General features: G+C 34.7%; 1 protein-coding gene across 1 annotated transcript; it reads right to left on the bottom strand.

Annotated features, from left to right (window-relative positions):
- Positions 1 to 7,406: 7,406 nt before the first annotated feature.
- LOC139710630 (uncharacterized) lies at positions 7,407 to 14,128 on the bottom strand. Its single transcript, XM_071622556.1, has 7 exons — positions 13,970 to 14,128; positions 12,883 to 13,161; positions 11,842 to 12,117; positions 10,805 to 11,077; positions 9,761 to 10,024; positions 8,753 to 8,898; positions 7,407 to 7,470 (listed from the first exon to the last, which is right to left on the bottom strand). The coding sequence occupies exons 2-7, from the start codon at positions 12,908 to 12,910 to the stop codon at positions 7,450 to 7,452; spliced, it is 1,008 nt and encodes a 335-aa protein (XP_071478657.1). The 5' UTR covers positions 12,911 to 13,161; positions 13,970 to 14,128; the 3' UTR covers positions 7,407 to 7,449.
- Between the last annotated feature and the right edge of the window lie 6,829 nt (positions 14,129 to 20,957).

Below are 20,957 nucleotides of genomic sequence, written 5' to 3'. Positions count from 1 at the left end.
AAAAAAAAATGTAGTTAATTCAGGAGGTTTGTTATTTGAAATGTTCTTCGAAAAATAGATATTAAGGATCATTATTTTTAGGTCCGTTCTTCTAAAAGTGGAATGGGCCTAATATTCGTTTAGGTGAAAACGGTTATTATGAGGTTTTGAAATTGGAGGATTTTAGTTGTTAACTTGTTTCTCCACATTTGGATAAGCGAACATAATTTTTCATGTTCCAATTAATAAGCCTTTCGGTTAACCTTCGGAGATTCCTATCATTTACCGAACAATAAAGCTTCATAATTATACGAACTCTATCAATCTTCGTATTGACAAACTGTATGAATAACGAGCCTCCGAAATGACGCGCTACAAAAGGTTTGTTATAACAAACCATATTGTATAATATCGAAGTCACAAACATCCATCCAAGTTATTTTATGGACTTATTATGGACTTGTTGTGACGAAACTTCGCAGTATGGAACCTATTGTCATTTCTGACTAATATAATAACACAAATTCTCCTCGGTAACAGTGTGTAACACAAGGAGCAAACACAGAGGGATTTCTTCCTAACGTATTCGTTTGCCCTCCCCAGCTAAACTTCGTATTTCTATAACGGAGCACATTTCTGTTGTTTTTCTATATTAATTCTTTGTCATAATTTTAACTGTGGCCATGTTCGTTATATAAAAAGCAAATTTTGCGTTGTAGACTTTATATAACAAGTGTAGGACCTGAATATTTACTTCATGATAACGAAATTTTGATAAATATATTCGTTCTCAAGGATGGACTACGTCACTGAGATTACACGTACGTTTGTACGTTCATTTACGAGAGATGGAAAAATTGTTTTCTTTGATTCCTCATTATGAGAAGATAAACAAGCTTATATAAATGAGAACTGGTAATATCTATTCAGGATTTTGCAGAGGAGTTTGTTCTCGACATGAAATTGCTGTTTGTTGTGAGTAGAATGCGTTTCCAACTCAAGAGAGCTGCATTGTTCAATATCTTGTTTGTTCCGAACGTCCGTGAGCTACATGCGAACCTCCGTGATGAAAACTATGCTATGTTTGTTGGGTTATAGAGACTGCCCAGATGAGATACATCTTAAAAAGGGATATTATTATTTGGGAGTGAGGATTAAAGTATGGGATAGTGAAATAAGAGGTGAAAATATTGAGTTTCTGTCAAATGCGCGTAAAGTTACGAAAGTGTTTAGCGGAAGAGCAATATTTCCACAGAAATTACGAATTTAGTTAAATCATCAGTTGTTTACCATTACGTACAGGTTAAGAGTACAAGCTTGATATTCTGCAATCACGTACACATGTCCCTTAAGATATTTCGTTAGGATTTTGAACTGAATCAGATCTTTGGAAACTATGTTAAATGGTATTCAAATGTATGTGCTGTACTATTCTTCACGGACGTTCGCTGCTCTGGACATGGTAAACTTCAGCGGTGAATAAAAACTTGTTCCTCTGGGAAAATCTTAGTATAATTGGGTTCATATCAAAGCTTGAGTTATACTCTTTCAGGTAAGATGGATGATTTGGAGAATTTCCTACTTTCTAAATTTTGCCTTGTTTTGGCTCAATTGTACATCGTTCAAAATTCTGACCCATATATATCCCAAATTTGCAATGAAGCAATGAGTTCCGCTCATGTTTAAAGAATGTCATAAATTAATGTTTGGGATGGATATGGTATAATGGTCAAAACACGATACATTTTCAGTGAAACTGTGATGAAAGTAATGTTTGAATGATGAGAACTACAGCTGTAGAAGTTTCATAAGGCATGGCACTATTCTATGAAATAATTCTCCGAGTAGTATTTCTAGACAGGATGAGGAACATTATATTGGCCAATGCTTATCATGCTTATCGTACAACGTCCTCATTTTGAAATATATATGCTTTCCTCTAGCTCTTTCCAACTTCCTTTTTTTCTTACTTTTTCTACCCATTATTGGTATCTACTCTCTATTAATTAATTCATTATTAGAGTGCGTTTATCTTTTGGCAATCTTGAAGTTAGCTTTCTTTATGTGTCCTTACCTGTAATTTCAAACAACCAATACTTCAGCAAACACCAGTTGTAATCATATAATGTACATACATACATACATATACATAAATACATATATTCGTATATTTATATATGTATATATATATATAATATATTTATATATGTATATATATAATATATTTATATATGTATATATATAATATATTTATATATGTATATATATAATATATTTATATATGTTTATATATAATATATTTATATATGTAACTATGAAGAGTGTTATTGCAAAATGAGCTAAGCGCTATTTTTAATCATCTCAAAGTATAAAGTCCATCATGAAATATAGAACAATATTGAACCTTTCCAGTAATACCTCACCTGTGACATGACAAGGAATAGTCTAGAACTTATGATTAAAGATATCCTGTATTTTCTTACTATTTTCTTGTGTCTTTGCAGCTTTAATCACAGATATCTCAACTTAAAGGGGAAGGCTAGTAACTGATCAGTGGGAATCAGTGGAAATGCTGGGAGATGATTGTTCCAATCCCTATGGGATTCATTCAAGAGTTCATTGTATATCTAGTGTTGTGTGAAAATGATTTGCTTCAGAATGGTCTCATATTCAAGTAATGTGCAGTTTAATGCTTCCAGGTTAGCGTCCCTGGTCAGTGACGGAGCATTAATCTGCACATTACTTGAATATGAGACCGTTCAGAAGCAAATCATTTTCACACAACAATAGATATACAATGAACTCTTGAATGAATCCCATAAGGATTGGAACAATCATCTCCCAGCATTTCCACTGATTACCACTGATCAGTTACTAGCCTTCCCCTTTAAAGGGACTGTATTGTACTGGTTGAGGTGGGGATTCATGTTTTGAACATTCCTAAGTGAGATAATGAGAAACCTCTTATGAAATATAAAAGAGCATGTAATTTCAAAAAGGATTCAATGTTCATTAATTTTGATGAAAATTGTTTTTCAAATAGCTGAGATATCCCAAAAAAGTGATAATAACAAAAGGCGACAGGCCACGCCTTTTATTAGGATCTCTTTGTTTAACCTTGTTTTTGGATATCTCATCCATTTCAAAATCGATTTTCATCAAATAAACTTTTGATACCCCTTAGAACTGCATACTCTTCGACATCTCATAGAGTGGTTTCTGAATGTCTCGTAAAACGTTACAAGCTAAATCCTCACCTCAACCAGAACTGTACACACCCTTTAACAAGAACGGAGTTTTGCGATAAACCTCTTCGTAATATGTATAATATATATACATATCATCAATCATTTTCAAGTAGGTTTTGTCGGTTTTGATTCGTTACAGATGGAACATTGATACATATCAAACAGGCAAGTTTGTTATTGGCGACACACTAATGGAGTATAACAAAATACCACAGTGTAAGTTTGATGTTTTCACTGTTTATTGATGTTATTCGATTCCTCCTCCGGAACTTGAACATACAAGAGAAATTAATTAGAATCTTTAGAATTTTTTTCTGAAAAAGCTATGAAAGCGCGATCACATTCTACGTGTATTTTCAAATCAAAGAAATAATAAGACTTGTGAAATTAGAAAGTAATGGAAATTATCAGTTTCAAATATTTACTCACAAAACACTAAAGACAGTTGCAACCACCTGACGCACATCATGTAACTTAGATAAGGAGGTGATGTTGATCACACCTTTAATACCTGCTTACACATTCAGTAGAATTCCTCTTACATTCAAATTACAAAGACTAAGATTCGTTTCGAGTAACTCTTGGCCTGTGGTGTTTAACCGACAATAATGATTTTAAGGCCGCAATGGTAGGGTCATGGTTTCTTAATTATTGGCCGACAATCTACTTTAAGGAGCACTGTAGATTTATGAAGTGCAGATATTGTCCCGTCACTAAAATGGCACATCTTACCAGTTACTACGATACCCAGTCACGTCGCAGATATCAAAGATATCAATTTAGTGCAATGCGAGATGATACGGCTGAGATATTCTGATTTTCAGCTGGTTTAGAGGTAAAAAATATCTTGCTTACTTTCAAAGTTTATGAATGTTTAGAAACTTATAATCTTTACAGTGTTTGGAGAGCTTTAGAATAATAATAATTCACACGAAACTACATGAGCAAGAAAAAGAATCTCTTGCACCTTTATCGGGCTCGGACACGGCGCGGCGGGCAAGAGAAATGAATGCGATTAGTTATTGTGATATAACTGACGATCGAGACTTAATTTGTCACGGGTAACAATAGTCCAGAGTCACTTTGTATGTTCAGACAAAAACAGCAGCAAAAATTAGTGACATTGGACTTGGTGGAATTGCCTTTCATTCAGTTAATGAATGCCTAACACTGCATCAATCATCAATATCGTTTCTCCAAAGTGTGGATTACTGTATTGTAAATGATACGTAAGTGATCTGCGTATATTATGTTGAATAAATCATACATAGTTGTACGAGCTACCGACACCATTATGACCAATGGAGTGTTGATTTGTCTGTCTCATAACCACCATAATAACTTATTATTAGCTTCTAGCCGGAGAATTTGTCAAATTGTGAGATGATTGATAAATACAAATAAAATGGGCTTCTAAAAATGTATTTATATTTGTTAGACATAATGTGTATGACGATAGTGACGTATAATCACACATGTTATAGAGGCATAGTCTCAACACAGTAAACCCGACAGTGTAGTTTTTTGTTAAATACATGCGATATTTTTTCTTTTAATTTTAATTGTTGTTGTAATATATTATCATCCCGGCTTAGGTGATAACGATATAATTAATATAAAAAGTTAAGTTAAGGAAAGATGATAGATGAATGGATAAGCTTAACAATCATATTTTCAGCACTGATATTACTGGATTTCCGTTTGATAAAAAAATTAATTTGAAATCAATTTATAACATGTCATCTCAATCACAGGCGTGACAAAATGACAAATACAAAAAAAAAAGCAAAACAAAACAAAACAAATATTACAATACAACAGGGGTACATGGATTTTTTTTCCAACGGGTATAAATGTATACCCTAAGCTTTATATGGGATATAACTGTTAAACAATTTTTTCATTAATTTGCATGGAAGCAATGGATTGATGTAAAGTTTGCAATGGTTATAGTATAATGGTCAGAAATCAATACATTTTCAGGGAAACCGTGATGAAAATAATGTTTGGTTAATCAACTGATGATGAGAACAACAGCTATAGCAGTTTCATAAGGCATGACACTATTCAATGAAATAATTCTCTGAGTGCTATTTCTAGACAGGATGAGGAAAATTGAAGTATTCAATGGCAAATGCTTATCATGTTTACAATGTCGTCATGTTAAAATAATTATGCTTTCCTCTAGCTCTTTCCTACTTCCTTTTATGTTACGTTGCTGATCTTCCATTTGTCCCTGTTTTTGGTAACCATTGTTTGTTCCTGCTTTCTATTAATTCGTTCATTATTACTGTGCATATATATACATTTTTGTCAATCTTGAAAATTTCTTTTTGTGTCCTTACTCGTATATCCAACAACCATGCAATACGTCACGCAAACACCATTTGGCACAATAATTTTATATACATAATTTACTTGTATAATTCATAACTAAACATACAATTATATATTATAAATATATATATATATATATATATATATATATATGAAGAGTTTGTTCGCAAAAACCGATAAGTCCATATTTGCCAAATGGAAATATTTGCAATTAAAGGTCAAGAAAAATATAGAGAATAATAAGAAAATTTTTGCTTCTTTTTACCATAACTTCAAAAATGTACCTTTATATGTAGTGACCAATATATCATTTAAAAGGTATTATTTTGTACTTTATGACAGAGACCGTACTTCAAAATCTTCAAAAATGGACTTATCGGTTTTTTGCGAACAAACTCTTCATATATATATATATGTATATATATATACATTTTATATATCAATGTATATATATATATATACATATATATACAATTATACATACACAATTTATGCATATATATATATATATATATATACATGCTTCGATTCCTCAGAGATATAATACTGATACATGTAAAAAAGACAATTTTGTTATTACGGCACACTAAGGAAGTATAACAAAATACCACTGTGTATTTTCATGTCTTGACTGTTTATTGATATTATCAAATAATATTATTCTTCTTCAGAACTTGTACATTCAAAGAAAAAATATCTTTTTTTTTTCTAAAAAAGCAATGACAGACCGATTACATTCTACGTGTATAGTCAAATCAAAGAAAAAAACAGAGCTTTCCAGTGTCGTAAAACTTGTGAAATCAAAAAGTTGTGGAATCTATTAGTTTCAAATAGTCGCAAAACACTGAAGACAGTAAAAAGTTGCAACCACGCATATTATGTAACTTAGAGGAGATGATGCCGATTATACATGAATTACCTGCTTACACATTCAGTACCATTCCTCTGACGTCAAATTAAAAAAATTCATAAGATCCTAGTTCGCTTTGGATTGATGGCTTGCGGTGTTTAACCAACAATGATGATTATAAGGATAGGGTCGCAGTTTCTTTAATAATTTACTGAGAATATCTACTTTAAGGAACACTTGAGATTTGTAAAATGCAGATATTATCCTGTCACTTATAAATTGTACAACTTACCAGTCACTACGATACTTCGACACGTTGCAGATATCAAAGATTTCAATAGTGCAACGTGTCATGATGCGGCTGAGAAATGATCAATCTCAAACAATGTTAAACAATGTCAAACTAGCGTAGAAATCTGAAAGTGATATCTTGCTTAAATATTTGGAATTTCTATAATATTTGAAGTGTTTTGAAAGCTTAAGAACCACAAAAGAAAGCAAATTGCGAGTGAAAGGAGAGAAATTTCTTGTCGCTTAATCGAACTCCCGCATAGTGACGGTAACAGAAATAAATGCAATTAATTATCGTAATGTAACTAACGATCGAGACTTCATTTGTTACGGGCAGAACAAATGTTAGTAGCATTTCTGGTCAAAATGCCAAACATTATCATCAATCATAAAGATTCTCCAAAGTGTAGATTAATGAATTGTTAATGATGCATAATGGATCCGCGTATAATGCTGAATGAATTACATGGGAGCTGCAGAAAATGAAACCAACCATTATGCTCAATAGAGTATTAATTTTTCTGTCTCATGACTGGCATGCACACACCCGGTCACGCACACACACACACACACACACATACCCACAACTGGGGAATAAAGTAATGATGTCGTATTTCTTTTTCAGTAAACGAAGAAGTTGAAGCCTGAATGTTATGTCCGTTGAGAAAATAATGTAAAGCAGAAGCAAGAAAGATCTTTGAACCCTCTTTACTTGGAAGCAATCCACATCCGAAGTATGTCCGTTTAGCGGCTGAAACTATTCAACTGTAAGGAAAGATTACGAAAGAAAAATGATCGAAATATGTCGTTTGTCGAATATTCTAGAAGCGAGTACGACAAAAAGGTAGATGCAAATCTTTGAATACAATCAAAATAACATACATGTAAGCCTATCGATGTCTTCATATATGCCGTCTTCAAAAGCAAAGGTCCCGAACATGAATAGCACCGAATTACCTCATCGCTACAGAGTGCCTTTCATTGAATATCCCGACGTTAACATTGCATGATATAATCTTAACCCTAACTAGGCCGGGCTATTTAGGTAGTTGATAGAGCGGGGGGGGGGGGGGGGGGGGGGAGGGCCTCCCAGGCCCCCCCCCCCCTCCAGATCTCGGCCGTCGACCGCGCGATCGCAACGAAAATTGGCACACACATTGCCTATGATGGACTCTAAAAATGCCATGAAGTTAATTTTCCAAAGAATCATCATTTATGCTAAATTATGCTAATTTATGCATGATGATGCATAAAATCAGACTATTTGGTATAAATCACAAAAAAAGCTCAAAACAGGCACATTTTTTGTGTAAATATTCTTTTTAGTGTCCTTAGCAAATGTAATAAAAATAAATTGTGATATGAGAAAAAATTCTTAAGTATTTTATTGTTTTGTTAATTTCTTATGTATTTCATTGTTTTTTCGACTTTATGTTTTTCATTGCTTTTTCGATGAAATTTGTCCGCGACATCGCTCCGAACAAGAAAATATGTTATTCATTGAATTTGATCAATAAAACACCAAAATAATCATGCTTTTATGAAATTTGCCAGTAAGCACAGTTTGCATTGAAATTGTACACGAATTAACGTTTTTGAGCAATTTTTGGTCTGACATGCATGTACATATTTATGCGTAACTTCGGAACCGCGCGCCCGGGTGTCGCAAATTTGGTGTCAAAAGATGCGGAAGACTTGAAAGAAAAAAGTCATGAAAAGTCGCGGCGATAGCCTTTTGCGATTGCGATACATCGCGCGGAACGTCGAGGGGGGGGGGGGCCTCGGAGCCCCCCCCCCCCCCCCCCCCCCCGGCCTAGTTAGGGTTAAACATTGAGCATTAAAGACGATTAACTTGCAACCCTAGAAAAATTGTTGTTTAGAAGGAATAGAGGTCCATCTTAGTTCCTACATATCCTGAAGACGAATGTCCCTAAAATAGTTGTATATAGATAAGAATTAATGAATTTGATAACTTCTCCTTTTTACTTGATAAGATCACAGGTTATGTATTTTTGGTTATGTTTTTCATATTTCTGACCCTACATACCTCTTCTCCGATTGTAAATTTTCTCCTGTTGACGAAGACGACGCAGAGAATTCCAGACATGACGAAGACGACTACCAGCAAAGCATATGTTGTCGACGACCGATAAAGAGCTCCCTGATGTCGCTGAAATTCTGCGATTATCTCCACTGGTTACATAATTATCAATAAGATAGACAACAGCACGGGAAAGTTAGTATGAGTATGATTGAGGATATGCTTTAGCCACATTAAATACTATGTCGTAAATCTGACTTGGACATACCAACTTACTATAGAGGCTATAGTGAAATCATTTGAGCTCGTTTATGAATACTGGCAGGCTTTAATAGATAACAATCCATATACTGAGTTTTATGTTAACTTATCATTTGTTTACATGGTTTGAACAAAATAAACAAAAATAAATCAGGAGCTTTTCCCACGGTGAAGGGGTAGGATAGTATATTGCTGTAAATGAGCGACGGGATATGTGTTACATTTGTGGTTGTGGAGTGTGTGTGTGTGCGTGTCTGTGTGCGTGTGGGTGTGTGTGTTTCGCAAGTGATATTCTTTCGTTGTTCGTTCACAATCTGTAATATTCCAGTACTAGCCTATTGCAAGTTCCACTCACACTTTGATTCATAATATCCATCAATCTTTCAAACTTCATTGAGAGTAGCAACACTGTTTCACAGAATACATTTAAATGGCTTAAAGCAAGAAGAGGCTTTGAAACAAACTTATCTCCATGATCACCTGTTTCGTAAACCTATATAATCCTTAATGTGCTTTTGAAAACCAATTGACATTAGGACGACCTCAACATTTGTCCACACGGCCAAACGTCCCCGACATCAAAAGGGCTATGTGTTATGTAATGTTTTTTTTTGTTTTTTTTTTTTTGAGATGGCGGTCTCTTCAGCTTTGATCATTGGCGCCGCACTTTCAACTAATGAAGTATGATGATATAATTTGGCCTACTTGTTGGGCGTATATTGCTAACATAATTATGGTTTTGCCACAACTCACCTGACGGGCAGAAGGTCTTGGTTGCAGTAGTGGAGCCAAAATCGTTCCAACCCGTACAGGAGACTTCTGTGCCCCCGTTGGCCCGAGGAGTGAAGGCAGTCGACGGCGAGCGGGAGTATGAGAGAGTGACGTTATCGGCTGTGATGAGGAAGGTATGGATACCTGGTGTCGGTTGGTACCCCTCGTCGATGTGACAGACCACCGTGTAGATTTTCCCGTTGTTCACTCCCACACGCTCGCTGAACTGGACGTCGATTATGTCCTCTGTTGTGTACAATAATCAAGCAAGAAGGGAATCGCAAAGAAGGTAAAAAGAATTCAAAATGAGTAGGCCATAGCAGTGAGATTCTTCACTCAGATAAATCTTAAGAATGCAATTCATGATAAAAGATACCAAACAACCTTCACTACCAATAACCTAACCTTTTGTCAAGGCTCTCTCGCTGTAATGGGTGAGCGCGACAGCGCGAGGGCCTTTTGAGATCTGCTTCACACATTACTATTCACGACACATGAACCTTACTTAATAGTCATATTAACGGGTTCAGGGGCTCGTTTCATAAAACTTGTCATCAGTGACAAGTTGTCATAGATGTGACAAGCTACTGAAATCCTTGTATCTGGTTGGCTGAGAGCAGTTTGTCATAGAAATGTGGCACTTGTCACTGATAACAAGTTTTATGAAACGGGCCCCCGGTCTACCAAAGGAATGGCGTGCTCCCCACATCCTTCGTCGTGGTGTGTCTGGTGTTCGCATGCCATCAGTAGAGGTCTGTGGCACGAATTCGCCGTATGCAAATTGACAGACATGCTGTGGTCGGTCTTTGGGAACAAAAAGTCGGTAATTCAAAGGGCTATTGAAGAAAAGGATGGAAAGCAGACCTCAAAGACCCTCGCGCATACCCACTCGACTGGGCTCTCTTTACCATACAGCGAAAGGGGCTTACCAAAAGGCAACGAATAACCCGACTTCACATCTGAATAATTTTATGCATGTCTGTGTATGCATATGATATAGCATTATTGTTCTTGTTGACAATTTACCTTTGTGACAAATCAATTCGGTAGCGAAGGTTGAGCCGTGTCTGTTACTTGCGTTACATCTAACGTTGATGCACCTGTTAGGCCGAGATTGTAGAACCACGGACGGGTTAGCTGACAATGAAATGGTCTGGCCGTCAACCGAGATTTCGAACGTGTCGATTGGAGGCGTCGGCTGGTCACGTGCTTCAATGTGGCACGTGATCTCAATGTTTGTGTCAGCACCCTCTCTCTGTTCTTCAAACCTAAGTGACATGATATCGTCTCCTGGAGGATCTACAAAATATGGGAAATAAACATTTATTAAATGTTGATGCGATTTAAGGGTGTACAACTGATATTACAAGGAAAACACATGAAACAATATGAAAGTAAAAGACACGCATAGATACGAAGACATTATTATTACTATTATCATTATAATTATTATTATTATTATTATTATCATTATTATTATTATTATTATTATTATTATTATTATCATCATTATTATCATTGATTCATTTATTCGGCCATACAATTGCTATTTACAGTACAATGTCATGTAACATACATAGAGGGGTATATATGTATAAAATGTACCGGAGTGACACATGGGCCAGGGCTCACAAAAATAAAACTCTTTATTATTACCCGGGGGCATGTGAGCCTTCATTTGTCACTCCATATCACATAATGAAGATTTTTACATTTTCTACATCTTAACTTCTTCTCAGCGATTGTGTAACTGTAAGAGTCAATTTTTTTTTGGTCAATTTACCTGTTTTGTATGTTCATTGCATAAAACCAATAAAACAATCATTCATGAAGCCTGCTGTGTCCTTTGTAGAAGTCTTTGGAGCTTTAAGAATCTCGTAAGTAGTATTATGCTATGATACACAACTGCCCTGTCTCTATTTTTGTTTGTTTTTGTTATATATTGCCTGACATGATATTTGCATTGCTACCTCTGTCCATATTTATACGACACAGATATTCTAGAAGTTATAAAGAACGAATTACACCACAGTTTCTTCAAGTGGCAGCAACTGTGTTTTTACCTGAGGGGCAAAACTCTTCCGTGGTCGAAGTGGAGTCAAGAGTGTTTGCACCGGTACAAGTGACTTCGGTACACCTATCGGGGCGTGTCGAGAGCGTAAATGATGACGAACTCGAGTTCGATACCGACTCATTTCCAACTTTGATGTCATAATTGTGTAGGGGAGGGAACGGTTGATCTGTATCGTTCACGTGACAAGAAATTATGACAATAGCTCGACCATCGTTGTCCAGTCTCTCGTTGAACTCGATGTCGATTATACCATTCCTCGGCGGATCTGGGCGGAAGTCATGAGAAACATTAACAGAATCGAATTATAATCTCACAACGGGTAATATACAGTTTGAATTATTCTGGTAGTGTCTAACAATTGATCTAAAACATTTGAACTCGTTAATATTTAATAAACCATTTGAAAACATGCAGGGAATTGTTTTAAGCCATTACTTAACGTGTAAATTGCGAATATCAAAAGGAACGACAGTTTGGCGAGAAAGTAGACCAATTACATTTGATTCAATTATGTGTCTTTGATGTCTCTCTGCATGTTCGACAAGATTATTCTGACAAGAAACATTTTCCATTGTATATAACACATAATACAAACAGTGTTACAATGAATGTGGTAATTCAAAAGAACATTTTCGCTTTCACCTAATTCACTGCAGAAGTAGATATTCCTGTAATTGAGAAGTCAATTCGTGCTTGTTTATCATGTTTATATTCAATTATATTCGATGGCTACAAACTTCGGCATGCAATCTGTATTATGTTTATGTGTCTCTGCCTATAGAAATGTGCGTGTAATCAAATGATCAGACCTTCTACCTGCTTTTATGAATGTCAATCCTTCACGAGTTTATTGGCCAGTACAAATGTTGCTTTCACCCTAACCCTGCAACTGGTAATTTTAGCATGTGCACTAGGAATTTAGTGAGAGCGGTACCGAAAAGGTTATGTAGAGTGTAAATTAGCCATTGAAAGGATTTTCACAAAATGTTACCAACAATCATGAACAGTTAAATAGAGATCGTTTACTCACTGGTAGGACAGTATCTACGTGTACGCATTGTTAATCCCTGGCCGTTGTTTCCAATGCAAGTTATATTTGAGCACGTGTCGGGCCGAGGTGAAAGGACCACAGTTTTCGAGGCAGACACCGATTCTTCATCCTTCTTGACAGCGTACGTTTGGATGGGGGGAAAAGGTTGGTCCTCCGGACTGACGTTACATGTTACATTGAGGTTGATTTGCCCCTCGCCTTGTACGCGATCCCCAAGCTCCTCGAGAACGACTGATATGGCATCTGTCGCTGGAGGCGCTGTTGAGAACAATGTATCGAAAGTGTATGTATCAGATGTTAAATACAATATGTCGAAGAACACAATAAAACGAGCAGATTTGAGCATTGCCGTCAACAATTTCTCGAGCCCGAGAAAGTAATGAAATTACTTTTCTTAGTATTTAATTTTCATACAGCTTGTCATAAGAATAATCCCTTTCAGTGCACGTTCTGTTCACAATGTGTGAATATTGGAAGTAGAAATTACTTCTGATGTGTGAATTAATGTTCAATACTCAGAATTAATTTTTCAAAACTCAGAATGTTTAAACACAGAATAATCGGCCTACAGGAAACTCATGCCAAATGTTTGATAATCTATGATACTCTCTTCAAAGGTAAATTCTGCTTTGCCTATGCGTTACTTTGAGTTCAAAGGAATCGGTAAAACAACAACAAATCCTCTTAAAATCTTTTGTGAAAATCAAGTTATTTTGAATTTTTTTTGAAATTATTTCAGTAATATGGTTCACATTTAGATTTTTATCAGAATTTGTTGTACTGACGATAATTATCAAAATTTCCTTTTTGAAATGAGAAAAACAATCGTAATTATCATCGTTCACTTCATTATCTATAATTATTAACCATAATCTTCTAGAGTTCACGTGGCTTCCTACAAGAATGACTGTTGGAACATCATAATACGCATGCACAAGCAGTTGAATTGGATGTAAGTGTGCATCATCAATGTCTCAAGTTTCTAAAGTTTTGAGTAGATGTTAAAGAATTTAACAAAGAAGAAGAAGAAGAAGAAGAAGAAGAGAGAGAAAGAATCCATTGCTACCTTTGGGACAGTAGATGGCGCTACTCGTTGTATCTCCAAGTCCGTTGCTTGCCGTACATGAAACTTCGATGCACCATCGAGGCCTCGGGGAAAGCCGAGCACGCGAAGAAGACGATTGGGAGAGAGTGATATTTTCAGCTTCGATGACGTATGAATTGATTGCCGGGTGCGGTTGGTCGTGACAGCATTTCCTTGATCTTGGAACTTGATTGTTATGATGTCATCCACAGGACCATCTGTGCGAAGACATTGTAGTCATAATGTGTGAGGACAGTTTATGCATAGGCTACCTTTGTGGTTGTACGTTCTACATATAGTATATGTATTCTGCAAATCACAATCCTGACCCAAGTCTGTCTCGAATCAGCGACATAATGATCCGCATAGTATTGGTGATGTCACCTGTGTGAACTAGAAATCGATTTTTCGAAATATTAATTTACTCATTTTGTCTTTTTTTTTAGTTTGATGTCCAATTATGCAAGCTAAGCTACAATTATTGCTAACATGCTAAAGAGGAAATTTTGAAGGATTTAGTTCTTGTTCAAATGCTAACACCGTATGTATAATATATATATATATATATATATATATATTCGATTTTTTTGATACACGAATCTCGAATGATCTTAACTCGGATTAACTTGAATTCCTTGTATCTCACTATGATATCACTATATTATGGCGTAATAGTGAATTTATTCATTATTCTTTAAGCTCTTCGATGTTCTACCTAAAAGCGAAGGGTTAACTCCAGGGAAGTGAAATGCCAGATTGCTTACCGACACGGAGAACGGACCGGTTCTCATTGTAGTAATTAGCATTGCGACGGAAAGTGTTTTAAAACTATAATCATTGATTGTCTTGTAGCCTTTTAAGCCTGACCAACTGTTTTGGATCACAATGTAAACTCGTTACATGCCTGACAAAATATCCCCTCTATATAAGATGATCTATCATATTTTAAGATGTTTTGAAGGACTCGTGGACTTCTTGGTATATTTTTATTTGTTCTTAAGTCATATGTGTTCTAAATGATGGATCTCAGGTAACGATAATTAGTTGTAAAAGCTTACAAAGAAAATTACGAGGGTAATATTTTTTACGGGTTTAAATGTCAGGAATAAAAGTGTCTTAAGTAAAAATGGCGGCGGTGAAAATAGCACGGGAAAATTGTCGTTGGAGAGGGTGGGAGGGGTGGAAATGTCAAATTAAAAGAAGTGCACAAACAAATATAAGCTTTTCGAGCATGTGCCCCGTGATCTCATTTTTTTTTTCAACTTTATTTTCCCAATTCACATGCTGCTTCATATACCAAATATATGCATAATAATGAATAGTACATTATGGAACAAACAAATAACATAGAAAACTATGGTATAAGAGCTTGCCATTTGCTCACATGAAAATCTAGACGATTCTTTTTCATAGCTATGAAACTTTTAAAGAACTGGCGTCCAATATCACTTCTTAATAGTGATTACAAGATTTTGGCAAAAAATCTCTCCCAAAGACTTAAAAAGGTTTTACCTTATATAATAAGTAGGGATCAATATGGTTGCCTGAAACGTAGATACATAGGAGAAATTATACGGTTGTCCATTGATATAAAACATTATTGTGAAATGCATAACATGGAAGGTATTGCTTTAAGCATTGATTTTGAAAAAGCCTTTGGGTCAAATTGCTATACTGCAAATTTGAGGGTTGCGTAATAAATAATAGGTTTTCTTCGAAATCTTTTGATATACAACGTGTAGTGAGACAAGGTTGTCCTTTATCTCAATATCTTTTTATAATTGCAGTTGAATTACTTGGCTGTTTAATGGGAGAAAATGAGGAAATCAAGGGATTAAGAATATGCGATATGGATGTGAAAATATGTCAATATGCAGACGACACAATTATGTTTTTGAAGCCAAATGAATTGAATCTAAGAAAATGTCTTGGAGTGTTGGATAGTTTCAGAAAAATGTCAGGCCTAAGAATAAACCTTGAGAAATACAATGTAGTCAGGCTTGGAGGTTTTTCAGAAACATTGTGTCGAGACATTCCATTTATTTGGCCAACAGATTTGTTTATGTATCTAGGAATAACGATTCCCCTCTCTGATTGTATCAACGATTATGATTTGAATTTCAGACCTCAAATTGCAGAAATAAGAGCACTTTTGAATTTGTGGAATTGGAGATCTTTGACACAGTATGGAAAAATTGTTATCACAAAATCTTTAATAATTCCAAAATTGATTTATCCTTTAAGTTTATTGCCAAATCCTCCTCCATCTTTCTTTGATGAGGTTCAAAAATTATTTTGTGGGTTTTTATGGAGTTATAAGAACGATAAGACAAAACGTTCTTTGTTGTATAATGATTATGATGAGGGTGGTCTGAAAATGCCGCATCTGCAATCTTTTAGCTCTGGTATGAAAATAACTTGGGTAAAGAGGTATCTTGATAAAAAAAAATGAGAGTAAACATAAAATTTTTCTTTGAATGTATGTAAAAACTATGGGCGGTGTATGTTCTTTAAATGGAATCTTTCATCTCGGCACCTTATTCTAAATAATATTGATATTTTTTTGGTACGATGTTCTTTTTGCATGGTGTCATTACAAGTACTACAATCCAGTTAAATTCAAGGAAATTGTTTCATAGCCATTATGGTTTAATTCCCATATTTTAGTTGATGGTCAGCCTATTTATTCTAGAAATTTGTTTGAATCAAACGTGACTTACATAGGAGATATTATCAACCCTGATGGTTCCTTCATGAATTATGACCAAATATTACAGAAATTTAATCCAGGGTTATTCTTGATTTATTTTTCAATAGTATATGCAATTCCTCAAGAATGGAAATTTGCCATAAAACAAAATATAGGTTGTCAAAGTGTAGTATTACTTTCGAATCCTTGTGATCTTCTACTGAACAATTTTTTAAATCCAAAAGAGTTTCAAATTTTTGTTACCCATACTTTGTAAAGAATCATAAAACCACACTTTCAGAGACAGACCATCAAGTAAAATGGGAAATTGATTTACCGTTGAACGTTTTTCTTTGATCTATAGATCATCGATAGAGAATAGAATTCGTAATTTTCAATTTAAGTTCGTACATAGAAAAATCGCTACTCAATATTATCTATGTAAAATAGGTATCAGTGATTCTGCAATTTGTAATTTTTGTGACTCTCATCCACAGACATTAATACATTTATTTCTGAAATGTACAAATGTGTCATCTTTCTGGTATGAAGTATTTTTTTTTTTTTGGCTCAAAGCTAAAAATGTCCGCAATGTTATGTTCACAGATGAAGAAATCTGTTTTGGAACTTTGCATGTTGAAAGAGGACATTTCGTGAATACAATTATCTATTATGCAAAATATTTTGTATTTTCTTGTAAAATCAAAAATATCATTCCAACTCTAAGTCCGATTCTGTTTTCTATGAAGCATTTGGAAAATACAGAACGCATCATAGCTATGTGCCCCGTGATTTTAACAAAAAGCATACTTCTGTTATAATTATTAACTTACAAGTTTGGAAAAAAAAAGTACATGTTCTGCAAAAAGCACACAAGCATGACTTGTGTGGATGGCTTCGGTCACATAAAATGCAGCTAGCCAAAGGGTACTTGATGTATGACTTTAGACTGAGGACAGGATGAATAAACATTTATTTGGGGGTATGCATTTCGCTTTGAATAAGTACCATGATTTCCTCTTTGCCTCCCTTTCCCCTATACGTAAATTTTGAGCAATGATCGTTCCAATGTAATCTTAGCAAAAATAATATTTTCACGTTTATAACATTCATTGTTCGCACTTTTAATCTACTGTTCAGTGCATAAACATTTGCTGTATAAATATATCTCTATGAATGGTTTTAACATACCTATGTAATGTACATTATATACATATACATAACATAAATAAAAGAATATATATATACATAATTTATTACAACATACGACATGTATACATGCATCGTTAATATATCGGCTGCATATTGAAGGTCAGAAAAAAAAGAATTTTGATGCGAAACAGATATATCAATTTTAACAATATTTGAAATCCAAGCTGCTGAAAAATAAATTAAAGTGTTAAGATAATCATGTGATATGTTTGATACCTTCAAAATAATTGATGTTATGAAACGAGTGCTGTATCATTGAAAATATTTTTTCTCTTTTTGACGATGACCTCACTTTATTGAAATTCGCGTTTGTGTGTGTTTGCATGGAAATCTTCAAATATAGTTAATATATTTTTGCCTACGTAAACATGCATGTGCTTAACATACACAAAACATCAATATCAAAATGTAGACCACACTTTCACAAAAATTTCACATACATTATGTTTTGTATTTTACTTTCACATAAGATATTGATGAAAAACACTTACATCCCTCAAACACTTAAACAAGGAAATCCATTGAAAAACGAATAAACTTCAAAAGAAAGAGAAAAATATTCCATACAGTATTTTAGAAAAATGAAATATCTTACATAAATGAAATCAGTCATTTAGTCGACGAAATTATCATTTTGTATTAAACGAAATGAATATTTCGTTAACAAAATCGTTATATTTCGTCGAAGAAATGACTGATTTCGTTACGAAATATTCCGTGCGGACACTTGGCGCCCAGTGGTCTTTGTCCATGGTTTAAACGATGGACAAAATTGTACCACCTTCGTGAATTCGGGCCTTTGTATCGACAAAGAAAACCTAATCGTCATAAGTGCGTGGCAAATTCGGAGTTTTCAATTTTTAGTAATAGTAGGCGTACAGTATCAATTCGATTTGATTTCAAGATGATCAAAACAATGTTAATATATCACATAAATGTATTAATCGCATAGTTGTGCACGTGTTCATATATATTATGGCCGTTTGATATCAATTTCATATATATATATATATATATATATACGTATTTGTAGTTACTTAATTGTATTATTAGAATATGCCTTTGACCTGCTAGTCCGAATGATTATCGTTTCTTTGTAATTTTGTACTATTTTGGATATGGAAAATAAAATGATATCATAAATTTAATAAAGTTATTTTTTTGGGAAAATTTTCCATCCAACTCTAATGACAGTAAACGTGACTAAGAATAACAATACCTATTCATCTCTTTCGCTAGTAGGACAATACCATCCTGATACTGTCGTTGTAGAATTTGTGGAAGCTCACTTTTACCCCAAGATATTTGTACTACATGCAGACGTTAGTGTCAATGATACGTCTTCCTTGTAATAGTTATCACAATGATTTTAATAATGAGACTAACTTACAGTCCAAGATCATTGCACAGTATTTTTCTTTTCTCTCGAACGTCCTGAAGTCCATAACTCAATAGTTCCATAATTCCAAAAATCCATAAAATTATAATTCTACGATATCGGCATCGACATAGTTGGTTTTTTTTAAGTGTGTGTGTGTGTGTGTGTGTGTGTGTGTGTGTGTGTGTGTGTGTGAATGTGTGTATGTGTGTGTTGACGATGAAAGGCTGGGAGGCAGATAAAAATCTTTTGTATTTGTACTTACGTCTAACGTTTAAGACAGATGACTCTGCAGTACCGGAAATCAAGCACTGGAGAATCTTTCCGTGATTGGTAGAGGAAGGAGTGAAGGTCAAGTCACTTTCGATGTCGTAGTATCGGTAATATATGTAGCAACGTGAATCACAATAATATAAGCACTCCATTAAGGTTCGCAGTTGGTCTTCAGTTTACGTAACATACACTGTATGTCAGTGACGTTATATCTATGGGGAGCGCTTTACCTCAACCTGTCTTTATTGTTTTGAGGCATTGTGTGAAGAGGGATAGCTAAATCAGTTATATTTCCTATTTGCATTTTCGTACTTCATGGTCGGTAAGTCAACTGATTGCTTGAAGCTTCCACATGCATTAATTGCCTACAAAGTAGACTGTTACAAGAACCGTTGAAATTAATGATAGACTATAAAAAAAAATACAGGTTTATCAGTGTAAAGTCTTTATTTGCAGGAAATTTGGCATTGGAAAGCCCAGAAACACTTAAAATCTATACATATCATTAAGCTACCAGTAGTAATCAATCAGTTTTCAAAGACAGTTATGGAAAAAAGAAAAAACAAAGACTAATAAATATCACACTTCCATTGAGTGACATTTGTTATCACGTGTCGATACAAAAATTTTGGAAGAAAATCAGCCCCAGATTTTCTGACACTTTCGATCATGCTCAGTAGAAGTTGGACATTTAAGTGTTTCTTGAGTAGTGATTTGTGATCTTCTCCTCCATGGACTACCGTAGGTTACGGTATGAGATATTTCATAGGGAATAAAGTATTTTTGCGGATAATCTATGATATCATAGATAGGTCGCTACACAAGTCTCAACATCTTCCTTCACATTGACATCAACGGCACGAGAACAGTCTTGTCATGATTCTTGTCATATTGAAACATTTAACTTCTTTTCAACCACAAAAATACCACTGTCAAGTTCTGTGAAGGAAATTCTTGTCTCCAATTCAGGAATATCAGCCGTGAAAACATTCCATGTAGCTATAACACTGGTTTGACGATGGATATTTAACAATGTTTTTCAACACGACCAAAGTTCACTTCCGTCCCACTGTCTCAAGAAAGGTAAGAAAATGAGACATTATCTAGGATATTTCATACTATGATTTTGTATAACATAATGCCTTTCATAGAGAGAGAAAGGACGAATATCCAAGATATTCAATAGTATGAATCGATCCATCACAGTTTGATTTGAATTGTTATTTCAATATTCTTACAGAGGGCACAAAAGCGTGCATGCAGACTTCATATTCAGGAACCATAATCTTCCGAAAATCGCAGCAAATGACTCTTTGGAATGAAATCTTGTTTTTCAAGGAAGCCATAATGACAGATGAACAAATTTAAACCAGTCAGCACAATTCATGATTTTGTCGAGGATGTACTATAATATGTAG

The sequence above is a fragment of the Diadema antillarum genome, unplaced genomic scaffold (genome assembly GCF_040938485.1).
Source record: "Diadema antillarum isolate AM-2024a unplaced genomic scaffold, OU_Dant_1.0 scf00000039, whole genome shotgun sequence".
Classification (NCBI taxonomy): domain Eukaryota; kingdom Metazoa; phylum Echinodermata; class Echinoidea; order Diadematoida; family Diadematidae; genus Diadema; species Diadema antillarum.
Note: the sequence above shows the minus strand (reverse complement) of the source record. Positions and strands in the feature narration are given on the sequence as shown.